This window comes from Thalassophryne amazonica, chromosome 3 (assembly GCF_902500255.1).
Source record: "Thalassophryne amazonica chromosome 3, fThaAma1.1, whole genome shotgun sequence".
NCBI classification, from domain to species: Eukaryota; Metazoa; Chordata; class Actinopteri; order Batrachoidiformes; family Batrachoididae; genus Thalassophryne; species Thalassophryne amazonica.
In genome coordinates, this window is record NC_047105.1 from 75685275 (window position 1) to 75709328 (window position 24054).

General features: G+C 41.2%; 2 protein-coding genes across 2 annotated transcripts in view; both read right to left on the bottom strand.

Annotated features, from left to right (window-relative positions):
• Positions 1–2459, bottom strand: part of timeless (timeless circadian clock) — a 35415-nt gene extending 32956 nt beyond the window's left edge. The window contains exons 1-2 of the mRNA XM_034166834.1: positions 2415–2459; positions 128–220 (exon numbers count right to left, since the gene is read on the bottom strand). Coding sequence (XP_034022725.1) covers positions 128–209 — 82 coding nt within the window. The 5' untranslated portion in view covers positions 210–220; positions 2415–2459. The remainder of the gene's footprint in view (positions 1–127; positions 221–2414) is intronic.
• A 3291-nt stretch (positions 2460–5750) lies between these two features.
• On the bottom strand, positions 5751–24054 carry LOC117507074 (plasticin-like). Its single transcript, XM_034166836.1, has 9 exons — positions 23405–24054; positions 21753–21813; positions 16744–16839; positions 15785–15949; positions 15551–15676; positions 15185–15405; positions 13414–13466; positions 8021–8094; positions 5751–6426 (listed from the first exon to the last, which is right to left on the bottom strand). The coding sequence occupies exons 1-9, from the start codon at positions 23947–23949 to the stop codon at positions 6346–6348; spliced, it is 1422 nt and encodes a 473-aa protein (XP_034022727.1). The 5' UTR covers positions 23950–24054; the 3' UTR covers positions 5751–6345.

Below are 24054 nucleotides of genomic sequence, written 5' to 3' on the forward strand. Positions count from 1 at the left end.
TTCTGCCGTCAACACACTGCATGCTACATCTTCCAATTTATATTTGTGCTGCAGCATAAAAAGTTGTTATAACTGTACTTTGAAATTTTAAAAAATATATGTCCACTAAAAATTACATCACACTCACCTAAACAGTCAGCCTCCTTATGATAGATGTCTCCTTCCAGATAACCAAGAGCACTGCATGTGGCCAAGAGCTCACAATTCATCCTGCACGAGTCTGAAGGGGGGGGGGCTAATTGTGCAATCTGAAGTTGTTGATCTTCACCAATAAAACAGTCAGATTCTGTAGAGACGTTCAAGTCCAGACTTAAGACGCACTTATTTTCTCTTTTGTATGGCTAGCATACTGCCATAGTATGTTACTATACTTTTTACCCTTTTAAATTAATTTTATAAAGACAGCAGGCTGCAGTCTCAACTTTATCTAAATTCTGGGTCTTTTAGTGAAGCTTAGGGCTAGTGGCTGGCGATCACCTTAGTATTTCTTCTGTTTTTCTTGTTGCTTAATGCTGACAAATTATACTGTATTTATTGTCTTTCTGATGCTTGATTCTGTTTTTCTCTCTCTGTTTGAGGTGCAGCTCCATCCAGAGATGGGAGTGGTGTCTACTTCTGCAACACTCCCACACTGTGCAGGAGCAAAATTTCCTGTATATTAGTTTTGTCAATTGTGTCAGTAGCATGGCCCAAGTAGAAGGTCACCCCTTTGAGTCTGGTCTGCTTGAGGTTTCTTCCTCAAATCATTAGAGTAATTTCATTAATGTTCAGGTGTTTCAGCAGGTGATTTCATTGACAACCAGGTGTTTATGATCAAGGGAGAAGCTCATCAGCAACCCACCTGCTGAGGTGATTGGTTGCAAGGAAAACATGCAGTGTCTCGGCCCTCGTTGCCCACCCCTGCTCTAGGGGATTCTAAGGTTAGACCTTACAGTTGTGAAGTGCCTTGAGGTCTATTGTGTCAAATTTATACCAGTAAAGACCAAAGTGATTTTTTTCCTGCATTTTTTGGAGTAAATCCAAACCATTTTAATTTTACTATTTCCAAAGATTTTAATAATCCTGTCTCGGCCACCCACATGCCAACTTGCTCTTGTCTTTAGAAATCAATATGTGTTGCAGTTTGTGGAACTCTCCCCAAACATAGTTTATGTTATGGATGCAGTTACTTTACGCTGGACCAGCTAATCAGCATGTCTTTCAATTCACAATTCGACATCCCAGAAGGTATGGAATAACATAAAACAGTGAACTCAATGCAGTAAAATGCATTTCAGCAAAACTGAACCTGAACCATTTCTCAAATCCTAACCCTGCATTTAAGAGAAAGTCATTTGCAAAATAAATTGCTAGAGTTATACTGCTATCCTAAAACTGGAAGCACCATTCCAAAAAATGATGGTCAGTTTCAGGACTGCAAAATACACCTAGCTTGTTTTTTTTTGTTTTTGTTTTTTGTTTTTTTTTTTTACATTTGCACACTGAACATATATGGAAACTAGAACTATTCTGGAATTGAACCTGGACCAAATCTGAATTCTCATACTGCATAAGATTTCTGGAAGTGTACGGTACTGTTCAAATTTCCAAAGTTTTTATGCAGTAGTTCAGAGCCTTGCCCCAACACCAAAGTGTGCAGCAGCATCCTTCCAGAAATACGGAGTGGCTATACGCCCAACCATTGGTTCAATAAAGTAAATACACGAGCATACGTATATGACCAACCACAACAGAAAACTGTTTCATTGTAGTTAACAGGCTTCCGTTCAAAATACTTATGAAGTTTATCTGTTTTCATCCATTGCGGTTTTTTTTTTTTTTTTTTTGCAGTAATTAAAGACGGCACCATTAAATGTGTCAAACATATGCCGCTTTTCACGCCGCAATAGAGCCTTAAAAAAGTGGTGTAAAAATGTAGTTTAGATGCACAAAACGTGTCAAATACACGATCACGGTTGGGCGAATAGCCTATTCCCCAGAAATAATTTTTTTGAGTCCAACCAACAAACAAACAAACAAACAAACAAAACCAACAAAATAGGACTGACATACTGTGTAGAAGTATTATGACCCAATCAACATACATATTTATGTTCATGTTCTGAATAAATCATAAAAGCTTTCTGACACTGACAAAATCTGTTGTTTTTAAGTATTTTCCTTCTAGTCTACTAGCATACCTCCGGGGGGGAAATCCTAGATACGCTGGTGAAAATGCGAATCTTTTCGTCAACTTTACTTTGTAAGGTTGTAAAATGCAGAAACCAGTTGACCACTGCAGTTAGATAGACTACTGAAAATGTCAAATTGCTTATATTATTCTTAATAGTGACAGGTTTATGCGATTTTTAACAGAACATGCACTAATTTTAAACCGGGACTTCATAAATACAAAACTGCGTGATTTAACTTACCGCTCCACAGCCGACAGAGTGTAAGATTAAAGTAGTTGTCCTTTGCTTAAATGTTTGAGCCTACTGCTGTCCCACAAACCGGACAAGTGTGGCGCCAAAACAGCAACAGGAAGCGGACGGAGAATGGCGTTATGGGGAAAACTTTGCCCTGAACTTAACTTCACAGGAAAATATACCCATTTACTGTGAAGTGCCATCAAGCTCTAATTAATCATGTGTTATGTAAATGGCTCTTTTATGACCTCTATACTGCTGAGTAACAGTCTAGGTTTACATTCACCAGATGTTGCAAAATGAGGCGGAGTGTGGGATCGCCTGAAACGAGTACCGATGACTCTGGAAACCCGTTGTTTCCTAGACCCTAACTTTTGTCTGCACAGGCGAGGTTTATTTCTTTTCTTTCTTTTTTAAAACAATATGCACAACGTTAACGGGAACAAAAAGAAAACAGAGACGAAATAAAATAAAACTATAGTAAAATATGTAACTGAAGTCAAAATGTTCTAATCGTGATCTTCAAAAAATAGTATATGACGTAACCGGTAACCATACATACATTTTCTATACATACTCATCAGACTACATTATATGCTTTGTATTCTTACTCCAGTCAAGGATAACGGGGGAGCTGGAGCATGCATATATATATATATATATATATATATATATATATATATATATATATATATATGCTTAAATATTAAACATATATATTTAAAAAAAACCGCACTTATTGATCTTTTAAGTTATGGTTGGTACAGCCAACTGCAACACATGATTGTGGTATTCTCTGTGAAAACTGGTGTATATTAAGTAGAAAAAAACCATGGCGGAACGATGCAAACATGATGGACGTCAAGTAGGAAATGAGCGCGACAGCGATTAGTTTTCAGCGGCCCACTGGTTACTATGCGCGTTGCTATGTGCGCGCGCATCAGGGACCCGGATGTCCTACCGTACCTATAGAGACTCCGATCGGAGACTCTTCTAGTAGGGACAGTGATTCTACCAAACCATTCATTATCATGACAAGATGATATCTAGACATAGACTGACAGCAATACCTTACTGTGGAAATTAGAAAAATATCTGCCATATCAACTTCACATTGGAGCCACACCATGCTGAAGTGATCACAGTAAGAAAGTAAGAACTTGTAATCAATGGAAACTCTACTAGTAGAGACATAATCTAAAAAAAAAAAAAAAAAAATTCCGGAAATCACAATGTATGATTTTTTTAATAATTTATTTTTATGTTAATGCAGCAAATAAGTATTTGAACACCTGTGAAAATCAATGTTAATGTTTGGTACAGTAGCCTTTGTTTGCAATTACAGAGGTCAAACGTTTCCTGTAGTTCTTGACCAAGTTTTCACACACTGCAGCAGGGATTTTGGTCCACTCCTCCATACAGATCTTCTCCAAATCTTTCAGGTTTGGAGTTCCAGCTCCCTCCAAAGATTTGCTATTGAGTTCAGGTCTGGAGACTGGCCAAGCCACTCCAGGACCTTGAAATGCTTCTTATGGAGCCCCTCCTTAGTTGCCCTGGCTGTGTGTTTGGGGTCATTGTCATGCTGGAAGACCCAGCCATGACCCATCTTGAATGCTCTTACTGAGGGAAGGAGGTTGTTTGCCAAAATCTCGCAATACATGACCCCATCCATCCTCCCTTCAATACACTGCAGTCGTCCTGTACCCTTTGCAGAAGAGCACCCACAGAGTATGATGTTTCCACTCCCATGCTTCACAGTTGGGATGGTTTTCTTGGGGTTGTTCTCATCCTCTAAACATGGTAAGTGGAGTTGATTCCAAAAAGCTCTATTTTGGTCTCATCTGATCACACGACCTTCTCCCATGCCTCCTCTGGATCTTCCAGATGGTCACTGGTGAACTTCAAACAGGCCTGGACATGTGCTGGCTTGAGCAGGGGGACCTTGCTGCCCTGCAGGATTTTAAACCATGACAGTATCATGTGTTACTAATGTAATCTTTGTGACTGTGGTCCCAGCTCTCTTCAGGTCATTGACCAGGTCCTCCTGTGTAGTTCTGAGCTTTCTCAGAATCATCCTTACCCCACAAAGTGAGATCTTGCACGGAATCCCAGACCAAGGGAGATTGACAGTCATCTTGTGTTTCTTCCACTTTCTAATAAATAATCATAACAGTTGTTGTCTTCTACCAAGCTGCTTGCCTGTTGTCCTGTAGTCCATCCCAGCCTAGTGCAGGTCTACAGTTTTATCCCTGGTGTCCCTAGCCAGTGCTTTGGTCTTGGCTATGGTGGACAGGTTGGAGTGTGATTAATTGAGTGTGTGAACAGGTGTCTTTTATACAGGTAACAAGTTCAAACAGGTGCAATTAATACAGGTAAAGAGTGCAGAATAAGAGGGCTTCTTAGGCTACTAAGGCTACTGTACCAAACATTAACATTGATTTTCACAGGTGTTCAAATACTTACTTGCTGCAGTAACATACAAATAAATTATTAAAAAATCATACATTGTGATTTCCGGATTTTTTTTTTTTAGATTATGTCTCTCACAGTGGATGTGCACCTAAGATGAAAATTTCAGACCCCTCCATGATTTCTAAGTGGGAGAACTTGTGTTCAAATTCTTATTTTCCTCACTGTGTATATATATATATATATATATATATATATATATATATATATATATATATATATATATATATATATATATACACATACACACTCACTCACTCTTCAAATACACGTTGCAGTACAACTCCAGCAGCCACAGAAGACATCACCCATTAAGTCAACAAGTGACATCGCAACTGGGAAACAAACCTAGGTAAGTTTGAGAGATATCACCCCAGACACTGCCCAAGCTCATACTTGACCTGTTGATCTTACATACCCCTGAAAGGATCCTGGTAGTCTTTCCCAGGTGTCAGCAGTACTTTCCCTACTGTCAACAGATCTTTTCCTACAGTCACTGGAACTTTCCCCCCAGTCTGTCTGTCATCTTGTAACTCACCAAACAGCAAGGCCACATAGGATGAACTGATTAGATGCTGGTTAACTTTGATATACCAGATCAACCCAAAATGCAACTTTGTTTTGCTTATGAACAATACCGTATACCTGTCTGCCACCTGCTGAATAGTGCCACCTGTAGGACATGTCTGGACCTATTGCAGACAGTAATCTAATCATCACATGCCTAATGGAAATTAGGAGCAGGTATAATTGATTTTTCTCATAGTGCAGCAAAGTTGTGTCACAGAATAGTTTTAATCAGAATGCTTCTAGTAGAAAAACAAGACATACTGTAATGGCCTCATAAGTTACTGCATGTAAACAGACAAGGCGGGTTTGCATCAGTTAAATTTATTTGCACTTACACGGTCAGTCATCGGTCCTTTCAGATACACACAGAATTGCAAAGCACACTAAATGAAAGTCTTGCTTCAGTTGGTGACTGCTTTGTTTTATTGATATAATTGTGTCAATGAATAATTCCCATTTATTGATTGGTACAGTGAAATCATAGCAAGTTTTTAAAACAATGCAAATATGAACTTGTAAGTATTGATCAAAGGGCAGTGCCTTAAGCTTCAATTCTTATGTATGAGACAGATCACTAAAGGCTTACATTTTTGTATTGTAAGGTTAATACTTTTTTAGACTGCACAAGATTGCACTGTAAACCAAGGCCTCTGTTGGTTTGTAACTAAAGTTGGTACAGACAACAGTTTTTTGTAGCACCAGGTGACGATGTTTTAAGGGATTCAGTTAATGTTTCACCTCTACTGAGCAACTCTTCACTAAACAAACAAACAAACACATTACTGAAACAAGGATTATATCAATCAAGTTTTTTTTTTCCTTTTTCAATTTGATCTTTTTGTAATTTAGTTTTTTTTTTCTTCCATCATGGCATTGGCCTTCTTACTATCAACTTGAACTACTCTTCCTTGTCATCCTTCTCCTTTCCATCAGTCCGGCCTGAGTCTCTCTCCTTCTCCCTCCTGGATTCTTTCACCACCTAATACAGCAGAAACAGTTCAATTTGATATGTTATGGCAACATATACAGTAGGTAACATTGTTCTTTACAATGATATTTCCCCCCTTGTCTCTGTCTCAGTATACGTATATCACTATGGTATATGAGTTACAGTTAGATCATACCATTAGGAATATATACAATTTTAAAGTCACTGCAGCAATTTGCTGCCCCCATTTTCATCCATCAATTAAGGGAAAAACACATAACCAACCATGAGACAAACAATGACAGTGACAGTAATGTTGAAGGATGATGACAAAACTATGTCTTGAACCAAAAACAGGGATGACAACAAAGACAATGGCCGGGTCCAAATCCAGGGTCTGCTTATTTCTCAGGTCTTTCATTCATGTTCTACTGCTTGCGTGGGTCCGAGTCACGATAGCAGCAGACCAAGCTGCTCATACTATACTTTCATACTTCCCTATCCTGAAACAAGTCCTATAACTCTTCCGGGGGATCCCAAAGTGTTCCCAAGACAGCTGGGAAACATAATCCCTCCTGGGTCCTCCTCCCAGTTGGATGTGCCTGGAACACCTCCCAAGGGAGATGACCAGGGGCATCCTCACCAGCTGCCCAAACCACCTCAGCTGGCTCCTTTCGATGTAAAGAAGCAGTGGTTCTTCTCTGAGTCCCTCCCGGATAGTTGAGCTTCTCACTCTGTCCCAGAGTGTAAGCCCAGATACCCTACGGAGGAATCTAATTTTGCTGATTGCATCCATGACCTTATTCTTTCCTCGTTACCCAAAGTTCATGACTATAGGTGAGGACAGGAGTCTAAATCGACTGATAAACTGAGAGTCCCGCCTTTTGTCAACTTTGACAGTTGCATGTAACAAGCTAGTGTAGTTGACGTAATAGTATGAGACACATTTTTCAGTACATATTTATACTTTACTTATGAACATTACTTATTTATAATTGTATGTATGGAGCCCCAAAAATGTCTTTTTGTTTGTGTAAATTTACCAACCATGTTGTCTTGGGAAAAACAAAAAATAACTAAATGTCTCATGGGATTATTTGGGCCGCAATGGATACACCTATTGTATCCTTTGTTTTCAAGGAAAAGAAGACACGTCAATCACTTTTCAAGGTGCCTTTGAAATGGTAAATCCTAGTTGCGCCACTTATGATGTAAGTTGCTGATGATTGCTGCCTTGGAAGGGTTCAGCGGCTGAACTGGGACACTGCTAATGTGGAAACACAAATAAAAATTAACAAAACAAAAGGGAGGATAAACATTTAATCGGTGGAGGTGATCACAATGTTAGTAGAAAAAAATAGTACTATACCAGAATTCTACATGTGCTACAGAGTACATTGCATAAACATGAGTTACATGAAAGTATGTGTGCCTGTATGTGTGGAAGAGCTATGAATCTAAAAGCACAGTACAGTAGGTGTAATGAGGTGTGTGATATAGTGAGTCATAAATGACTGACTGGAGTTGTATCTGTGCTGCATAGACCCAAAACTACAGCTGCGGCCCCATGAGTGCCTATAGGGGGACCCAGAGACACTTTCAGTGATATTTAATATGAAGAACCATATGTGATTTTGCACTATACCTCTCCATCTCTGGTCTCAACTGTCTTTATCACCACAGTCCTCTTGCTCAGGTTGTCTGGAACATGATCGTAGTCTAAAAATGAAAGAAAACCAAAGCTTTAAACCGGTTCAAGGAACACTGAAGAAAACCAAAAATGTTATATTTTTAATGTTAATATCTTTAAAATTCTTTTATTACAAATCAATAAAAAAAAAACCTGCTGAGTTGCCTTCCTCTGAATATTATGCACATTCTTAAATGGCAGAGTGAAAATAACCAGCACAGGTGCTTAAAGAAAGTGGTGTGGTGGTCTCTGTGTTTTCAACAGCAGGAGGCAAATATTGTTACACATCAATTTCCGCAATGTTTGACGCTAACATGTAAAGAGAAATAATGCTGGAAATAGTTTAAACTAAACTCTGTGCACAGTATAACCTATTTTGTTAACTGCAGCATTACCAATAGGCTATAGAGTAAAATGAACAGTAAGATATATTTCTAACATTTAAAAGATACATACTAATATTGCACACACCCTTACATGGAATATTAATAACCAGTATTTAATTTGGTTCTAATAGGTTCAGGAACATTCATTTTATAATGGAACCCATAACCAGAATTGATAAAACACTTATTCTGCTTGAAACGAACTAGTTGAAAGAAAATTCTGGAAGCCCTCGATTGCTCAAATGGTTACATTCAGACACAGTTGCTTTGCTTTATTAATAATGTATGAGTAGTGTATCAGTGCAAGTACGGGTGCTGGAGGAGCTCCAGCACCTCCTGCTGGTGAGGAGCTGTAGTTACAAGGGAACTAAGTTGACTGAACAAATCAGCTGAGAAAAAAAAAAACCTTTTCTTTTTTTTAAGTGTAGCATAATAGTACCTCAAAACCAACCTTTTTGTTATGTGTCGGACGCAGCTCAGAGAACCGACCAGCGTTTGAAGGACCCAGTATGAAATAAGCAGAGCACGGTACAAAGGCTAACTGAATTTAATACATAACAGTGATGTGATACAAAACAACAAAAGAGTGTGCGGTCTGGTGTGGTGGTGATACGTTGCGCTCCCAGCAGCGCCAACGGTCCGGAGCCAGAAGCCGTTCGGACCCAAGGACCCCGCTGACACCCCCCAGGTGGCCGCAACAAACCGAGTCTGTGAAAGAAGGAACCATTATATGAGTCCACACTCTACACACAGAGAGACCACTCAAAGGTGTACATAAACAGCAAACACTTCCTGGCTTAATTACTAATCAGCTTCCCAACCTGCAGGCATGGAACATCCAGTTCACAAAACTCCACTGCAGTGGAAGCCGATACATGACTAACGTACAGCTCAATATAATAAGGTGTGAGGGACACCACATTTACTGACTGTATAAATGTTAGTCACAAAATCTAACGTACCTCAGGAAGTGTGCTGACGAGCGTGAGACCTCACCCCCTCCTCTTTCACAGACCGTGCATCAAACCCTGGACGTTCTCTGCATCCACTGATGAGATGGCTCCCGAGACGACGATCTCACCCGTCTGGTCACAAGGTCGAGTCTCTGGCAAATACACACTGTATACTCCAGTCTTAAATGCCACCATGTTCCAATCCATATAGATGCACCACAGCTGTGAGTCCTGACGAGCTGCAGGTGATCAGGGTGAGGTCCTGATAACCTCAGCAACACAGCCACTCAGTCCCAAATGCAAGCCACCTGGAAGGAAAAACAAAAGCCAGAAACAAAAAGGCAGCCAGGCCCCCCAGCCATACAACAGTACCCCACCCTCACGGGAAGCCTCCCGGCGACCACACAAACCTGGCCCAGGAGAAACACCCCCCTCCAGGGACCATGGCTGGAAACCGCATCTGCATTCGTCTTCCAACAGAATGGTTGATGTCCTCTCCTCTGGCTGCATCCTTGCCTTTGTTTCAGTCAGTCACTTAGCACAGGTGTGGCCAGGAGTTCTTAAACCTGTGCGGTCAGCCTTTATCCAACCATGTGCGGTCATTAGTCATAAAACAAAAAAGACTAACACAAACAACCAAACCACCCCCCCCTCCCCAGGGGACCGTCCTATCAAACCCCAGGAAGAGGACAAAAGAAAAACCCCAAACTTAAGCTTACAAATAAAAGCGCTAAAACACCCCCCCCCCCCCCCCAAACGACATGTAGGGACCAACACCCCCCAGAGGACTTCCCGCCAGCTCCAGGAGTAATAACCACAGCCGAGGTCCCTCTGGGATCCAACGTCACCCACGGGGACTCCCAGCGCCTCCCAGAGGACCACTCATCAACCCCAGGAGACGCCTCCCCTCATGACCAACGGACCCAGCCCCGGCCGTCTATGGCTAGATGGACCCACAGCCCTTTCCCCCCCAGAGGACACCACAGTCAAACCCTGAGGGCGGAAACTGGGGGGAAAAACAAGAAGAGAGGAAAAAAAAAAACATACAAACAAAACAACCCCAACCCCACCCCCTTGGCGCAGTGGAAACTGGAAGCACGTCCAGTGTCACCAACCGTGACTATACCCCAGAAGCCAACTGGAAGGAGTGGAACAGCGGTTATGGCAAACAGCACAAACCGGCGCCACTCCTCCGACTTCTACACCAGCCACTAGCTGCGGGTATATCCCACTGCCCCAAACCTCAGCCACGCCGATGGCAGATGGCCAAAGGCGTGCTGAAGCCGGAGGTGGAACAGGGAATCAAACCCCCCCCCCCCCCCCAGGTGCAGAGGTTACCCGGGAAACGCCCAGTATAACCAAACTGCACCACTCCAGCAACGCCGACACTACGGCTCACCCAGCTGGAGCCAGAGGAGAAGAGAGGGCATAACAAAAAAAAAAAAAAAAAAAAAAAGAAAAAACAACCCAATTGCCCCCCCATGACCCCCCAGGGGACCGTCCCATCAAACCCTGGGAGGCGAAACCGAAAGAAATAAAAAAGACTAACATAAGGTTGCTTGGGTCCTTTTTTTTTTTTTTTTTGACAGAACTGCAGGGTCACGACCCAGACACTAAATAGTGTTAAACAAAAAATAAAATCCCACACAAAAACCAACTCAAAAAACACCCACACAAAATGAACTAACACAAAACAAATCAGTGACGTATACCGTTAAGCTCAAACAAATCGAACACACCTGTTCTAACTTAAGAGCTTAACGGTAATGTGATTAAGTCACCAAAAGAGGGAGCCAAAGTGCTAAAAATGAAAAAACCCCCTTTGGTGACAGAAAACAAACGAGCTGCATCTCCGTGCGCAGCTGTGTGCAACACACAACCAAAATGTGCTCAACTAAATAACGCCGGAGCTGATACAACAGACGCAGTAGTTATCTTTATCCTGGGAAACGTGGCTACAACTGTAACACAGGAAGCTCAACGACCCGTGCCACAGAGCTCCGCCGTGCGCGTGCACCCATTACAGACACACTCTTGCAGCTCCCGTTTAAACCTCTTATCCGGTCGGAGCGTGACGCGAAGCCGTCGCCAGTCACACTCCACCACGACCCACGGATAAGGCACAAACACAGGAACACGGCTGCAAGAGAGCACAAATCAGTATTCAGCAATGGGTCTCAAACACGCACCATCCGGGCGGAGAGCACCCGCAACTGATCCGGATAACTACTGAACGTCTGCTGCCGCCTTCCCGGCGCGTTACCGTCTCTGCTACCGCTGGGTCCGTGATGTTTGGCCAGAGACTACTGTTATGTGTCGGACGCAGCTCAGAGAACCGACCAGCGTTTGAAGGACCCAGTATGAAATAAGCAGAGCACGGTACAAAGGCTAACTGAATTTAATACATAACAGTGATGTGATACAAAACAACAAAAGAGTGTGCGGTCTGGCGTGGTGGTGATACGGTGCGCTCCCAGCAGCGTTAACGGTCCGGAGCCAGAAGCCGTTCGGACCCAAGGACCCCGCCGACACCCCCCAGGTGGCCGCAACAAACCGAGTCTGTGAAAGAAGGAACCATTATGTGAGTCCACACTCTACACACAGAGAGACCACTCAAAGGTGTACATAAACAGCAAACACTTCCTGGCTTAATTACTAATCAGCTTCCCAACCTGCAGGCATGGAACATCCAGTTCACAAAACTCCACTGCAGTGGAAGCCGATACATGACTAACGTACAGCTCAATATAATAAGGTGTGAGGGACACCACATTTACTGACTGTATAAACGTTAGTCACAAAATCTAACGTACCTCAGGAAGTGTGCTGACGAGCGTGAGACCTCACCCCCTCCTCTTTCACAGATCGTGCATCAAACCCTGGACGTTCTCTGCATCCACTGATGATGAGATGGCTCCCGAGACGACGATCTCACCCGTCTGGTCACAAGGTCGAGTCTCTGGCAAATACACACTGTATACTCCAGTCTTAAATGCCACCATGTTCCAATCCATATAGATGCACCACAGCTGTGAGTCCTGACAAGCCGCAGGTGATCAGGGTGAGGTCCTGATAACCTCAGCTACACAGCCACTCAGTCCCAAATGCAAGCCACCTGGAAGGAAAAACAAAAGACAGAAACAGAAAGGCAGCCAGGCCCCCCAGCCATACAACACTTTTTTAAAATTAAATTTAATTTGGTTTTAGAACATAGTGTATTTTCTGATGCAAAAACACAGACAGATGGACAACAGCACATATGAACTGATTATATCATTTGATAAGTTGTGTCATTTCATGTTTTGTCTTATTGTTATCCATATACAGTGGTATCTGATGAGGAGGATACCTGCAGTCCATATGTTAAAAATGTTCAGATCTATCGATATTTTAAAATCTAGCCTGAAAAAGTTTTTTCTCAGCTGCCTAGAATTGTTGGTGGTGGGAGTTATTTTATTATTTAGGGTTTTATTTCTGTAGTTTCATTTTTTTAATTAACTTGTGGTAGTGTGTTATTTAATTGTGTTTTGTTCCGTGAAGTACTTCTGTCAGTGTTAAATTGCTACATAAACAAAATTATTGTTATTTGTCCGAAGCTGATTTTTTTTTTTTTTTTTTTTTTTTTTTTGACATACAATATGGTTTTCAGGTTGCTGTTGCTGTGTATTACAGGGTAACATGATCACAGCACAGTCAGGCAAATTCTCAAACTCAGAATTATTTTGAGAATTAGCAAATTCATGAAGCAAATGTATTTACAAAATGAATAGGTCTGGTTTACCAGGCAAAGGTAAATTGCACAAAAACTAGAAAAATCACAAATGTTGCATTGCTGTGCACCATTAAATATGGTGTCATGATATAACCAAGACTCTCTCAGCACTTCCAGCGTCTCTGCATCAGTGGTTCATCACATCTGAGTGGCAGCAGTAGTTATTATTGATGAGTGATGTGGTGCACTGATCAATAATAACAATGTATTGATGGAATGGACAGAACATTAGCTTACCTCTTTCACCAATATGATTGCTCATTCCAATATTAAACATGGGAACAGTAATCCTAAACAGGGAACACAAATATGTCAGAATTATATGAGAAACTGCTAAAAGTCATTTTTAAAATTGAACTTAGACTTGAATATTAATTTGTTCTGAACTGACAACAAATAAAAGGAAACAAAGGAATAATACTGACTCTATTACATGAAAACTTTAACCTCCGGAAAAGTCAGAAATAGCAACATTCTCCAAGTCTCCATGTTGTTGTTGCTAAGTGATGTGAAATGTCAGTGCTTTCTCTGTTTTTTTGTCTTTGGTTTCGGAAAACAAACCATTTTATCCATTTCAGTCGACAAGATATGATCCAAAGAGTTGTTGAGTGGTTGAATTCACAACCAACAACACAAAGAACCTTTTCCTTAAATTTTATCTCAATCCTTTGAAGGAATCATCATGAAAAAAAGTGGTTAATGAAGATTAGAAGGACAAATGTCAACCACAAACACATGGTAAGAGGTCCTGATCACTAAAGTCACACCACACACGCCCTTCACTTTATGTCATCACAGATTAGAAATAACATTTAATTTACCCAGGAGAATGACACTAGTCTTACCCTGTCTTTACTTTTTACTGGTTGTTTTGACAAAATTGCTGTCAACTGCAGTGGCAGACATTAAATGATGGCGGGCACTGGTCACTGTTTGCTATTGGCTGCTCCCATCTGTTTACGGTTGCTACAGCAGTACACATCCGCGCTGGGATTTAGCACATTTTATGCCAGATGCCCTTCCGGACAACTCCAGTTTCACCCAGAGAAATAGACACAGCCCCAGGGCCTCCTAAGAGGTCCCCCATCCCAGTACTGACCAGGACCAACTCTGCTTAGCTTCTGAGCTTTGACACGATCATCAGGCTACACAGAGCAGACTTGCCACAAATGATGGCTGGCAATAATTTACTTAACTGAAAGATGCCACAGCACCCATACCAGTCTGAGCCGAGCCGACGCAGTAGATGACAAACACTAAATACAATAATATTTCGACAAGCATCCTCAAAGTACAATCACAATTATCAGTAAAGTACAGTCACGATTGTCAGTATAATCACAATACTTTTGCCAAATATAAGATGATGACAATCTTGTCTCAGGCTGACTTCAAGAATGGTCCTTTACAACCATTTGAATTCCCTTTTAAATTCCTGCTCAGAATAAAAGTAAACAAACAAGCAAAGAACCTCAAAAGGCAATATTCCAGCAACTGAGGTGCCATAAAAATACTGTAAAATAATGGAAAATACCTAACACTGCAGGGAGTTTTTCATCTTATTTCATATTAGACATACAATGTCACAGTATAATTTTGTAACTTAATTGATATTTCATGTATTTTTAAAATAAATGATAAATCTGTAAATGTAATATATATATATATATATATATATAGAGAGAGAGAGAGAGAGAGAGAGAGAGAGAGAGAGAGAGAGAGAGAGAGAGAGAGAGAGAGAGAGAGAGAGAGGCTTTTTTATAGTGTGGAATTCATTTTATAAAGTTAACAGACACTCCAATTCAGTAGGACATGCAGTAATCCATCTGTCTTAAATGTGTGTGTGTGTTTTTAAATGGATCATCTGGAGGACACCACCATCAACACATAGAAATGTCTGAGTATTAAACTCAGGTCATGCTGTATGTCACTGATACTTCAAACCCCTTTGGTGTCTAATCTACGCTGCAAGGGAGACATTATCTTAGGAAAATGTTTCTCCCCTCACCTGCTCTCCTCCCCCTCTAGAAGCTTACGGTAGGTGGCAATCTCAATGTCTAGAGCCATTTTAACATTCAGGAGGTCCTGATACTCCCGAAGGTGGCGAGCCATTTCTTCCTTCAGGTGGCGGATCTCATCTTCCAGCCTGGCTACGTTGTCCTGGTAGTTTCCAATCTCAACACCAAACTGATCCTCCATGTCACGCATCTGCCTCAGCAGAGCTTCATTCTGTAAAGCACAGTCACACACACAGAGACTGCAGCAGAGCTGGATGCAATATAGTTTCCTTACAGGGTGCATTTATACTTTTTTTGTGCATATAGTACAAGTTGTATTTTAATTTAGAAAGATGGCAGATGGTGTTAGGTCTTACCGTGTTCTTCAGGGCATCAATCTCACAGTTAAGAGCCTGAATCTGCCTCCTGGACTCGTTGGCCTCCTGCTTGGCCTGCCTCAGAGAATCTGTGTTGCGCTTTGCAGACTCAGTCAAATCAGTAAACTGCAGGAACAAAGTTGGCACACAGACACAGACACACACACACAAGCAGGAATGTTTGTACTGGTGGATTTGACACCCATGCTGGAGTGTCTTTGTGTGTTTCCCCACCTTGGACTTGTACCATTCCTCAGAATCCTGCATGTTCTTCAAAGCAATGGTCTCATACTGGGCTCTGATGTCTTTCAGAGCAGCAGTCAGGTCTGGTCTTGAGGTGCTGTCCACTTCCATCTTCAGCTGTTGAGTCTGGACACTCACTTGCACATCCTGGATTTCCTGATAATACATACACAGTATACACAATTGTGATTTTTTTTATTTTTTTTGTCTACAAGTACTTTGGCCAGTGGAATCTGTATTTAAATGTGCTTTATAAATTAAATTTACTTACTATTTAGTTACTATAATTTGTCAACAATAAATAATATGAACAATTTCCCACATACAACACAGTAATGTCACATTTATTTGTGTTATGAATGGTTTTTATGTAAATGCATATAATATACTACATTTCATTATAAAAAAAAACCTGTCTAGTTGGTTGCAATTTGCCATCAATAGCCCCAAGAATTCAGTTCTGGGATCCATTCTCCTCTCCCCTGCATACGCCCTTACAATGATTAATAACTTAAAATTGGATTTCATTATATGCTGATGATATAATGAATTACTAATGAATTACAGCCAAAAAGAAATTACTAATTTCTTTTTGTCTGTGCTCCTGACAGATATTGTTTTGTGGATAACAACCCACTCAATAAAAATGTATAAAAAAATTTGAATAATCTTTATTCTGGCTTGACCTCCTGCTCCTCTGTCTCCTCAAATTGATGATCGTCGCCTTCAACAACGTACCAGTTTTGCTTATTGGATTAAGGTATAAGATTTAACAGCAACTAACATGTATGATTTAAGGGTGCATTAAAGTTTTTGACCTTTAAACTTAAAATTTGCATAACTATATTTAATGGAAGATAATTAATCCATTGATGGGTTACAAGCTAGTTGACAAGCTAATATGCTAACAAAAATGTTATGCGGAAAACCACAAAGGTAGCACTACTCACCTCATCATGGAGCTTCTTCAGGAATTCAATTTCATCCATCAGAGACTCAATCTTCCTTTCCAGCTCCAGGCGGGACAATGTGGCATCATCCACATCCTAGTTATTGGATGAGACAAACTCGTCTTTAATTACATCCAGTGTTTGCCATTTGGACATTATACAGAAATTCGATCAGACTGGAGAGAGACAGCTTAAGTGCAGTACTCACAGTTCATTTAATGCTCTATGAAAGGTCAGAGGTCAGATTTGATGAGATGAACAACAGAGCACGTGATGTAACAACTGGATGTATCACCCAGATTATAATCATAAAGTATAAATTATGCCTGTTTGATACTGTAAAGGTTGTTACATGTTTGCTCTAAAAAGCTTTCTACATATGTAGAAAGCTGAGTGTATTTGAGATTCTATGGTTCGGGGGTGGGGGGGCACTAATTCAAGCAACTTACCAAAAATGTGGATATATTTGATTGCATAGGTTGGACGAGATCATGTATGCAGTCTTGTAGGGAAAATATTTTTAATAGAAATTTGTTGTAACTATACAATTGTTATTTATTTCCTGCTACTGTTTCTTTGAAATGAGTGGGTCAAAAACTCAGGTATTCATCTACTACTCAATAGTGTACCTATTGAGTGGTCCTCCAAAACAGAGCATCGTACAAGAGTGTTTTACATGTACACTCTAAAAAAGGAATGTCATGATCCTGCCCTTGATGGGCTTCCTGTCATAACACCAGGAAGAGGAGGTACTGCTGGCCCACCACCACCAGAGGGCGCCCTGCCTGGAGTGCGGGCTCCAGGCACCAGAGGGCGCTGCCGCCTCACAGGAGCAGCCGGGGTGACAGCTGTCACTTATCACCTACCACAGCTGTCACCAATCATCTGATCTTCAGTGGTATATCAGCAAGACGACATCTCCACCTCTTTGCCGAGATATCGCTCTACCAAGGAGGTAAAGTGCTCAGCCGACTGTGTTGTCTTCCTGACATTAATACTTTGTTACTTTGTGCGTTGGATAGCAGACAGTGAGTATTTACAGCTGGAGACTGTGTTAGACTTTTTCCTACCTATTTGATAAGTACTCACACTCCTGCACTTACCAGTTTCTTCCGACGAGAGGTGGAGGTGGTTTTCCCACCATACGTGTTGCTGGGTGCAAACGCACCCACATTTAACTGTTTTTGTTCCTCGCCAGCAGTACCAGATCCGACAAGCGGAGGCAGTGGCCACCTGGGAGTTCGGGACTTGGCGGCTCCAGTATTCCCGGGGCTCGGTGGCAGAGGAAATCGTGTGGTTCCGGTTCTGCTTTGGACAGACGTCTCTTATCTTCGAGCCTGCCCACGTGACACATTTCGTGAATTGACTTCTTTGTCTACTATTGTAATCTGCTGTGTTTGTTGTGCTTATTCACAACAGTAAAGTGCTGTTATTTGACTTCCTCCATTGTCCGTTCATTTGCGCTCCCCTGTTGTGGGTCCGTGTTCCTACACTTTCATAACAGTTATCATTGGTTTTATTTTCTGTTCATTGATTTATTTGTGGTCTTCTGTCAGTGATTCTGTAGTTTTGTCTTAGTAGCTGTTTTGCCATATTGTTTTCATTTATTGTTACCTTAGTCACTTCTGTCTTAGTTTGGTTCTGTTTATCTCATTTCTTGTATTATGCTTTAGTCACTGATTGCATTATTTGTTTGTTATGCTTTTGTCTGGCTTTTTCTATGAAGTATACTTTTGTCTCTGGTTTTGTTTTCAGTTTATCACTTATTTTTCTGTTTAGTCATTTTTTGGCATTATCTGTTCTATTGTAGTCTGGGTTTGTTTTTGATTTAGTCTATAGGTTGTTTTGCCATTTTGTTCTTGTTATTTTTTATTCTTTAGCCATGGTCAGTTCCGTTCTAGTTTTGTCTTAGTCTTTTATGCTCTGGCTGGTCTGTTCACCTTAACATTTATTGGTTTTTGGTCATTTCTTTCCATTGGCATGTTATGTTGTTCACTGTTGGTTTTTCCTCTCTGTTTTCTTTTGTCTCTGTCTCACAGCACTAGTCTCTGTATTTTGTCCTTTCTGTTTTTCTTTCTTCCTCAGGATTATCTTTTGTTTTTTGCTGTTCAGTCTTTGTGCACGTAGTTACACCCACTTGAACTTTCCTGTTGCTTCTGTTTGCCACGCCCCCTTCCTGATTCTTCCGACACACCTGTTCTCACTTTCCTCATTTTCACCCTTGTTATTTAAGCCCTCTGTTTTCACTCAAGCCTCGCCAGTTTGTTGATTTTCACAGTCCTCGTACCAGCCTTTTTTCATAGCTCTGCCTTGCTACTGCTCACGTACTTTGCCTGTGTAAAGATCTGAGCTTGCCTTTTTGATGATGCCTTTGCCTGCCGACTACCTATACCTCTGCATCATTGACTGTCTAACTGTGTACTGAATCCCAGCTCGTTTTGACTGATAAAGCCTTTCTATTTCAACTTCACTGTCTACGAGTTTTTGCATTTGGGTCACACAACCTTCTGTGCCACTGCCAGGTCACCTCCAGTTCATGTCAAGGAAATGCTGTCACAACAAGAACAATTGATGTAACAATTTACATAGATTTTTTTTAAAAGTTATTTCAACTTAGTTATTTTAACTGCCACTGAGTTAATGCCACAAGACTTCTCTATTTAAGTTGAAATAACTTTCAAAAATCTATGCAAATTGTTACAATACTTTTTCCTCATTGAGACAGCACTTCATTTTTTAGAGTGTACTAACTGAGATATGTTCAAAGTTATGTCCTCAAAGGAGATTCTGTAATCAGCACAGACCGTATTGGTTGCCTGAACAGAATGCATGCTATTCATTTATGCGCATATCTCAGTCAGAAGCCACGCTTGACCAGAATAAACTGCAAACTCACTCTGTTTTTCAGTCTGGCAGCAACATGTCAAAATGCAAAATGAACAAAAATGCAAAAACAGTAACTAAAAGAGCTCTATGCTGCTGCTGCTGCTACTAGTCTCATGTGCCAAGACCTTCAATCTCTGCAGATTTCAGAACCACCAACACATCTGCTGATCAATTCACTCACTTAAACTCTGCAAAACTAATAATTTCATTGTATGGTCACTGGTCAGCAGTGTTGTGAAAGTAACTTTGAGATGTTACTGTTTTAGTTACTTTTTAAGTTACTTTTTAGTTGCTTTATACAGTTACTTTATGCAGTTACTTCATGAGCAGCTTTATGCAATTACTTTATTAGAATCTGCTGAAAACTTGCAACTACTACTACTAGTAATGTAAGTAATAAGGTAACCAGTAATCTAACTTGGTTACTTTTAAAATTGAGCAATCAGCAAAATATCTCATTAGCAAAGTAACTAATAGTTTCTTTTCTGAGTACTAAATCTTAAAAATAACCAAATTAGATTATGAGTTACTATATTAATTACATTCAGCAGCTGCTGACAAGTTGTTCGCAGCTGCTAATGAAGTAACTGGATAACGTAACCGTAAAATATAACTGTATAAAGTAACTAATGAAGTAACTTTCCAAAGTTACTTTGCCAACACTGCTGGTCAGCTTGCTTTCTGTGCACATGAAAATAAAGGTTTTGTATCTTTGTGTTTTTTAACTGTAACACATGGGAATATCAAAATGTTTTGATGCTTTAGATAAAAGAATTTATGTACATTGTCAAACAAAATAAGCAAAGTGTTGTAACTATGAGACTTGAGGAATTGTCAAGTGCTCTCTACTAGAAGTTATATAAAAATTGTAATTTATACATAAAAAATGAAGTAAAGATCCGCACAGCCGGTTAGCTCCCAAACAAATCTTGGGAATTTATTACAATTTATTATTGGATAAAACCAAATTAGGTGACAAATCACTTTCACAGTAGAATTATTAAAAGTGACATGCATCAGGTATCTTAAATTTTTACAGTTTTATTTATTTTTTTAATTTCTCACAGACTTGGTCATGTTATGTTCACAGTGCTCAAGGTAAGCATGCCTCATCAGTTTTGCCAGATACAGCTGAAGGTTTCTAGCCCAAAAGCTGTTTAAAATTGCCAAAACACACACAAAACGATACATTTACAAAATATTCAATCAATATTTTGTTCAGTATATTAACTGTCCTGTTTGCTTAGTGTATCATCAAAAGCAATGCAGCTGAAGCAGCCTACATAAAAATACTACAGGGACAAACCCTGCGGCATTTGTTTGCCTTGCTGTGCACCCCCTGCACTCACTCTGTGCCATCCCCCACTTTGGGAACTACTGTTATAGGTCAACATTAGATGACATTGTGTAACGTACACAGTGAAACACTTCAGCGTGTCACTTGAGCCTGAGGACATCATAATCAGTGATATGGTTATAGCATTTACGTATATAATGTATGCATAATATATATAATATAAAGCTGACTGTATGTGTGTATGTGTGTGTGTGTGTGTGTGTGTTTGCTATGCACAGCCACAGTAATTAAGCAATCAACACCAAACTTGCTATGGTGACTGGGGGCACCAAGGGGGAGGTCACTGGGGCCCTTAGTTTGAAAGCATACATGCCACGCACACACACACACACACGGTCAGCCTTATATATTAGATCACGACCCGCTCAGTGGAGCCCTTATTTCCGCAGTTCATGTGGTAGCAAATATCACACTTTACTTACTACAAAGTAGTGGCTGGCTAGGTGCACTTTAATTACAATCTGAACAGACCAGCGTGCACCACTTGCACATAAAACGCACATTTTTTCGATTAAAATATACCTGCTGTGTTTGGCATGCCAGAGCATTGCAGTGATATGACGTGCTATGACCTTTTATCATCATTCACTTGAGTCTCATGAATGTCACAAACTGCTCCATGAAAATGAATTATGACAACATAAACACAATGCAGTGTAACTTACTACACCTTAACTAAAGTGACATGAAATATATAGTGACATGGCTAAAATTCTTCTCTATTACCCCTGCATAGAACGGGTAACTCAGCTAGTGTAGCATTTACCTTACGGAAAGCAACCAAGTTACTCTCAGCATCGGCCCGTTTCTGGGCTTCTTCATCCAACCTTGATAAGAGAAAAGAGACTTTTTCCAAACATTTTACACAATTATTTCATGCATTGTTTTTAGAAAGGTGGAGAAATTAACACACAATTTTTTTCAAGAACACAGATGTTGTGTGAGGTTGACCAGGGCATCAGGTGGCCAAAGCTTCAGGATCAATCTGCTAATTCACAGTCCTGTTGAAAGGCTTTTGCGAGTGAGTCCAGTGGGATCAGGGGCTGCTTCTTTCCACTAATGTGGCCCATGTGCAGGTCATTAAGGTCACATGCACACACCTCCCATCATAAAGGAAATATTGATGTGGTGAATGGACACAAACTATACATGATATATGAAATGGGTGTTGGCCCAAAGAGATTTTTGTTATTGTAATGTGCGTCATTTATAGTGATTAAAAGTGTGTCGCTCCAAAAATGAAAGTGTTATTTTCAGTTCTGCCTTTAAACTCTGTGAACCCTGACAGACGTCAATCCATTAGCTTCATCAGAATATGGCTTTGTCATTTAGTGCTAATAATTCAAAGATGATTGTTGATGTACAGTACAGTCATCCACCTGGACCCAGCATGATCTGCCCTCTCACACGGCACTCGTGGACAGGGTGGCCATAAAGTAGATTAGGTGGAAAGCATCACGTAGTGGGGGCCTGGTTCCTCATCTTTAATTCATGTGGTGTTACAGGGTCCTTTTGTCCTAATGGGGTCTCTGGCACCATCCCATCAGCACTGAAAACACGCCTAATAGAGTCACATTGATTTTTCCTATTCTCTGCTCGCCTGACATGCAACCTCTCCTTCTCTCGTCCAGTGTCCTCCCTGCCCTCCCCATCCCTCAGCCGGCCCCACCCTGTGGCTACTTCGCTCTGTCTGCTCCGTGTCTGCGTACGTAACTGGGTTTGCTTATGAACATCTATAAATTTGCTATATAATGAAAGTGGTGCCATTTCCTAGCATGCACATTTCTAATCTGCTATTTATCACTGTCATTATCTGCAGACTGTACTTCTCTGTTTCTGCTTATACACACCCTCCTGTCTCCTAAAGCTACCCTGTGACATCCACTACCATATCTCATGGCATTTTGTGAGTCAGCATCACGAAATACACATTAATCTATTGGTTCCTGCTCTCATCACAAAAAGTGCCACATTTACGTGACGAGAGCACAAATTCATTCTGTGATGGGGCACAAAATGAAAACTGATGCAGGGGGTCTGGGGGGTTATGGTTAGAGTTAGGGGGAGGGGGAAGCTAAGATAACAAAAAAAAAACCGTCACGAACATGTGACTCATTTCGTTACTGACCGCATGAAATAAACTCATGAGACTAGGTTGGGTATCCAGTGTGCTGATGAGCCACGCCCTACTCTCCCATCATTACTAGCCTCAAGAACCAAGAGTCTGAGAACCCTACCCCTTATGCGCTGAAAATGGATACTGAACGGGACAACACTGAGGTCAAGATTAGTGTAAATTTGCACTTGTCTGAATCTTCTCTTTAACCACATCCTCAGTGACTTTTCATGGTCTTGTATTGAGTCTAGATGAATGTTCTTTGTATTTTTTCATACATTTACTTCATGATTTCCACCAACCTCTGTTTGAGCAGGGCCAGGTCCTCTGCCAGGTTGTCCCTCTCCATTTGGTACTGGTCCCTCTCCTTGCCAATGGCTTCCAGCTGGTGCCTCATCTCCCTCAGCTCCTCCTGGAAGAGCTCTGAGGCGCGGTTAGGTTGACCATGCTGCTGTTGGCCTTTGAACTGGTTGAGCTCTTGCTGCAAGGCGCCGTTTTGCTGCTCCAGGTAGCGCACCTTCTCAATGAAGTTGGCAAAGCGGTCATTGAGCTCCTGCAGCTCAGCCTTCTCATTACTGCGAGTGGTCAGGAACTCCTGGTTGATGGCTTCAGCCAGGGTGAAGTCCACCTTGTCGTAGGTGAGGCGAGGAGGCTGGGTGCTGGAGCGGGAACGTTGTTGGTGGTAAGCGGTGGAGCGGGCCGCCACCGCAGGTGATGCCGAACGCATATAGTGGCCCCCAGAGAGGGGCATGCGAGAGGACACTGGGGAGTAAGAGGTTATGGAGATCTTGTGTGGGCTTCCAAAGGTGCGTCGGTAGGAGGTGGAGGTGCTGAACGAGTGGCTCATGGTTGAAGTGTGTTGTTGTTCTTGCAGACGGTGGAAGGTGCAGTGAGCTGGAGGTGTGAGGCAACAGGACGAGACTGAAGAGCACGGCGGGTTTTATACATCCAT